General features: G+C 41.6%; 1 protein-coding gene across 2 annotated transcripts; it reads left to right on the top strand.

Moving 5' to 3' along the window:
- Window positions 1–255: 255 nt before the first annotated feature.
- LOC124279351 (stress response protein NST1-like) lies at window positions 256–3,421 on the top strand. 2 transcript variants are annotated; one of them, XM_046715163.1, is made up of 3 exons: window positions 256–314; window positions 1,549–1,622; window positions 1,820–3,421. In XM_046715163.1, the coding sequence occupies exon 3, from the start codon at window positions 1,835–1,837 to the stop codon at window positions 2,954–2,956; it is 1,122 nt and encodes a 373-aa protein (XP_046571119.1). In that variant the 5' UTR covers window positions 256–314; window positions 1,549–1,622; window positions 1,820–1,834; the 3' UTR covers window positions 2,957–3,421. The 2 variants fall into 2 exon arrangements, with proteins under 2 accessions (XP_046571119.1, XP_046571120.1); XM_046715164.1 differs by lacking the exon at window positions 1,549–1,622 and having other exon boundaries at window positions 272–314.
- Window positions 3,422–6,000: the final 2,579 nt, after the last annotated feature.

The following is a 6,000-nucleotide window of genomic DNA, read 5'->3' as shown; positions in this document are numbered from 1 at the left end:
TATAACCCACCATACACACTGGCAGGCAGTCAGGCACTCATTCGTGCATGCACTCATATACTGTCTGAAAACAGGTCACTAAAACAAAAGACAGGTGACATGATATCCTGATATGAACTTAATATCGCCCCACGGAGGGTGTGATGTTTCACTGGTAATCTATACCCTGAGCCTTATTCAAAGATCAATATAGCATATCCCGGCAGCTATGTACTGACATACAGATCTTCTCTCTTCAGCTGTGTACTGACATACAGATCTTCTCTCTTCAGCTGTGCACTTGACAGGGTGGGACGAGAACAAATTCAAGACAGGTAAAGTTCTACTGTATATTCAAATGCTCGAAAACACTGATTTTAGGCCACCTCCGCCTCTGTTTTACGACTATTGATCGTACGTTCTGTGAAACATTGTATTGTAGAAACATTTGAATACAGGAATTGTCATAGTGTTCTCTGACCAGTTATTTTCCTTCTCGTCCTATTATGTACACGGGGCGGTGGGGTAGCCTAGTGGTTAAAGCGTTCGCTAGTCGCGCCGAAGATCCGGGTTCGATTCCCCACATTGGTATAATGTGTGAAGCCCATTTCTGGTGTCCCCTGTCGTGATATTGATGAAATATTGCCAAAGCGGCGTTAAACTAAACTCACTCACTCACTATTATGTAACCCCAGTAGCCTGAACCCGCCAGGTTCTCCGCCCCATCATGTCCCCGCCCCATCATGTTCTCCCCGCCCCATCATGTCCCCCGCCTCATCATGTTCTCCGCCCCATCATGTCTCCCATCTCCAATATGTTTTGATATATGATGGAAATGTATGGTATTGAAGGTAGGCACTGTTTAAATCAAGGTTACTCAGAGCTGGCGTCCCTCACGGACGAGTTTTGGTGCCATTTTATTCCATGTTTACGTATATGATTTTGCTGATGATCTCGATTACATGACCGGACTATCTGGTGATGACACATCATTAGACAAGGCATCTGAAAGTCTCATAAACATTTATACTTTCATCGAACAGCAAATCGCCATAACATGTATCTGATATTGTATCCAAAATCTCGAAAGTGTTCTACTCAATGAGAAAACTTAAAACCCTTCACAAAAGTTGAGACGGTTTCCTAAAGCACCATTTTGAAAAGAACTTAGTTTACAATCGGAAAGACTCCAGATTGAAGCTGAAAAATTATTGCATTGCTTCCCAAGTTTTTCTCCTTTCAGTTCACTTAATTACGAGGCAGGTTTTGAACACTGTCAGAACGTAAGAAGAAGAAAATGTTCTCTATTTCATTATAATGAGAAACACACAAGTCCAGTTTACCTAAAAGAAATAGTTCTTCACTGCGGAGGCTCCAGGTGTCTTTATAATTTATGAAATTGGGGCATTATTTCCTTGCCCCCGAACTTTGCCAGGAGTGGGACAGACTCCCTCAAATCATCAGTGGATATATGCATCGTTTATGAATTTATGAATATTGGACAAATTGTTTAAGTCACTTTTGATCCAAAAAATCCAAATTTCCCATTTTACTCCTTTCTTACTTCAGGATCGTCGTCGGAGTTTACATCTACTGTCACACAACAAAACCAGTTGTCATCGATAGGCAACTCGTCATCACATGTATGTGTATCAACTTCGTTCATTATTATTATACAACTATTTCTAGAAACCTATATTTCTTAGAAGTTTGGAAAATATGTTATTGCGGTTATCCCCTACCTTTTGGAGAGTATATGTTAGGAGTGTGTTATTTACTTTCCTTCTCGTATTTATTGGTGTATAAATAATATCAAACATGTATCATTTTCATTAATAAGGCAAACTGAGATACCATGGCTGCAGAGCGGGGGAAGATGCTTGCTGAAGATGAGAAGTGCATCCAGACACACATAATGGACATAGAGGTGGAGCTGGACGCCAAGGACATCACTGGGACTCTCTTCTCCAAGAACGTCATTGACCTGAAGGACATGCAACACATTGAGTCGGGAACAACCCGGGCTGACAGAACCAAGAGGTTCCTGGATATCCTCATGTTCAGAGGCACCAATTCCTTTCAAGTCTTCTTGTATGCTCTCGACACTATGGGGTACAAGGGTCTAGTGCGGAAACTACGAGCCACCAAGGAGTCCAACAGTCTGACCTCGGCACTACACAGAAGACAAGCCGAAACACAGCTTTCTAGAGAGTTCACTGATCTGAGCAAGCGTATGGAGACAATCATGGCAGCCTTGGATAGACAGACGCATAGGATTGACGAAATGTCCGAGTCAAAGAATCTCTATGCAACGAAGGAAGAGGTCGAGGGTTTGAGGCTGGACTTGGCTACCAAGGAGGAATTACAAACCTTTCGGAAGGAAATATTGGCGTCTATGGCGGATATAACAGCGACGTTGAGCAACATCAAGGAGATGTCTCTCATGAATGATGACAATCTGGGCACAATTCAGTCACTGAAAGAACAAGTTCGGAAAAAAGACGAACTGCTTGAAATTGCTCGATGTCAAATTTCTGACCTTCAGACAAAGGTTTCCGTTCTGGAAGAAGAAAACAGATCTCTTAAAACTACCATAGAACAGCAGCAAGGGGACATAACCAACTTGGAGGCCGTGGTTCAGGAGGAAATACAAGAACGCAGAACGGCAGAAGCACGGTATAGAAGGCACAGGGAGAGGGACCGGGAAAAGCATGTTCGAGACATTGCGGACATTGAGCGGAGGAGGCAAGAAGACATGCATCAACTGGAGAGGAAGATAGAGGAAGAAAGGAAAAGGCAGGAGAGGGAAAGAAGAGAAGATCGACAGCAAATTGAAAAGGAGTTGAAGGAAAATCTTGAGAATCAACTGAAGACCATCCGTGAGGAAAGTCAGGTGAGTAATGGTCGTGCTCAGACAGCTGGAACCGGTGTCTATGGTGTCAAGAAACCCATCCACAGGAGAAAAGCTTGGAACTGAGACTAGAGATGGTTCTTGAAAATATGGAAATGGTTTTGTCGCTTGTATTCACCTTGAAGCAGTTAAACATATACCGTATATATGCTTGGAGACTTGACACCTCTGGAGGAGTCGCCAATAACCTATCACTTGAGAAACAAATACTATTTCCTGAACATCTCGAGCCAACTGTAAACTAACCTGTTTCTCCAGTTACCGAGGGGACGTACTCACCCGTTAAATCTGCTGTTATCATTATACTTTATGATTATTCGTGTGCGCGCGCATATGCGCGTTTCAGATTGTGCCACATTCGTTTTATACTCGCTGCCTGCTGAATTTGGTTTTCTGACAGAGAAACTCACTTTACGTTCTGAGTGACTGTGGAGTTCCTGGAAGGCACTGCAAACATATAATTAATTTACAATATATTTCCTTTGTATGGAGAAATAGATTTCATATGTGAATAAAGTTGTGGTTATATTATGTAAAGGAATGATCTAATACCGTGGTTGTATTATGTAAAGGAGTGATCTAATACTGTGGTTATATTCTTCATTAAAGGAGTGACCTAATACTGTATTGTATGATACTTTATGTTCTTCATTACTACTTGTCAGTTGATACTTAACTGACACTACATAACAAACACCTGTATATGATAGGACGTCCCACAGCTGGAGCTTGCCTGAAACGCTGGTAGATAATACACATATAAACACATGTATTGATTTCCAAGAGCTCGTGACAACGGATTGTAAATGATAAACCCGCGACAATCCAGTCCGCTACACCACAATCTAACGTTTTTCCGACCATGGCTTGGTGCCAACAATCTACGTTATCTTGTGTAAACAAACTGAAACTAACCAAGTAACCAACCCATAAACTGGATCGACCTGTTCTCACTTACTACACTTTAATCTGGTTTAGAAAATACACCCTCCTCGGTTACAGGTATGCTAAAGAAAAGAGAATTATAATTCGACATAAATATTGAAAACATTCCACCTTAACAATGCCTATATATAGCGACAGCTTTACTTATAGTAATGGTACTCTATGAATCATGCGTGGAAAATAGATTTTACATCCCTATGTGTTTTACTTCCTGCCCTGCTCGGCTTGTCCAAATCTTCAGCCATGACGGCAACATGGTCTAATCGCTGGAGCTGTGCCAAGGTTATACCAGGGTAATTTGACAGCCTTTGAAACTCAATAAAAGGCCTCTATAATCATGACACGCACTTTTAGTCAACGTTCACTGAGTTGTTAGATCTAAATATCTTTTAGCATCTAGTGCTCGGCATAAAGATTCAGCGTGACAACGCTCTCCACAATGGTGTATGACTAAAGGGGTGACTTCATCATTACAATAGTCTTTCATGTCGAGCAATATTCCAACAGCTCCCGCCTTTATTGGTTACATTTCACCACTCTTGAGATACAATCGAGCTTGATATCAAACAGCATCTTGCTCAGAAGTTGTTCTATCATTGTCACAACAATCAAGACCTCAGTATGTAAATAATTCAAACTGTTTTATGGTAGACATGCGGAGGGAATATTCGATTGCATATGTTGATGACGGGTGTTACCGGTGGAACGCGAACACCTGGTGTCATCACTGTGTTGATAGTGATTCATGAACTCATGCTCTGTCATCGTATCTCATTGAGTCAATCACTTGATTGTCTGGTCCAGAGTGGATTGTTTGAAGACGTACAACTGCAATACCACTGACTGCGCTGTCAGATAAACACACATTCAGATAAACACACATTCATGATACAGTGGCAACTGTACAATCCACTCTGCTGTTAGCAGAGATTTCTTAAGAAAGTAGAACGGGTTTTGTCGTTTCTGTTTATTAAAGTTGATGACAAAAGAGTGGAAGTTAACCTTATTATCAGAAGAGAACTAATGAACAAATCACGCCAGTTTGATTAGCTCCAGTTGTTTCTGACCTAGTCCATCCTTCAGCCTTATCTTCCTTATGTGAGTGTATACCATATTAACAATGCGGCTATTGAGAGTGGTGCACCCAGCATTGAGAAACAAACATAATTACATCTCACGTCGTACACTATATACCAAGCGGCAACCCATAGCTGGTACCCATGCAGACATGCAAGTGATTTTACAATGACATGGCTGCCTTGTGCTCCATGGAATAACACGTTATGTTTTTCAACAGATAGATACATGCACAAACAGGAAAAAAGTGGTATCTCAGGCAAATACAACCAAAACGACAACCAGGATCTCTGGAAACGTAGAACATCTAGGGCATGAAGGACATCTACACATCTAGGGCATGAAGGACATCTACACATCTAGGGCATGAAGGACATCTACACATCTAGGACATGAAGGACATCTACACATCTAGGACATGAAGGACATCTACACATCTAGGACATGAAGGACATCAACACATCTAGGACATGAAGGACATCTACACATCTAGGACATGTGGACATCACATACACATCTAGGACATGAAGGACATCATACACATCTAGGACATGATCTACACATCTAGGACATGAAGGACATCTACACATCTAGGACATGAAGGACATCTACACATCTAGGACATGTAGGACATCTACACATCTAGGACATGAAGGACATCTACACATCTAGGACATGAAGGACATCTACACATCTAGGACATGAAGGACATCTACACATCTAGGACATGAAGGACATCTACACATCTCTAGGACATGAAGGACATCTACACATCTAGGACATGAAGGACATCACATCTAGGACATGACATCTAGGACATCTCTACACATCTAGGACATGAAGGACATCTACACATCTAGGACATGAAGGACATCTACACATCTAGGACATGAAGGACATCTACACATCTAGGACATGAAGGACATCTACACATCTAGGACATGAAGGACATCTACACATCTAGGACATGAAGGACATCTACACATCTAGGACATGAAGGACATCTACACATCTAGGACATGAAGGACATCTACACATCTAGGACATGAAGGACATCTACACATCTAGGACATGAAGGACATCTACAC

The sequence above is a fragment of the Haliotis rubra genome, unplaced genomic scaffold, assembly GCF_003918875.1.
Source record: "Haliotis rubra isolate DU_JTF1 unplaced genomic scaffold, ASM391887v1 Scf25, whole genome shotgun sequence".
NCBI classification, from domain to species: Eukaryota; Metazoa; Mollusca; class Gastropoda; order Lepetellida; family Haliotidae; genus Haliotis; species Haliotis rubra.
This window is presented reverse-complemented; position numbering and strand designations above follow the sequence as displayed.

Bases quoted from the DNA above. Each gene is read 5' to 3' on its own strand.
- LOC124279351 (XM_046715163.1), top strand. From the start codon at position 1,835: ATGGCTGCAGAGCGGGGGAAGATGCTTGCTGAAGATGAGAAGTGCATC.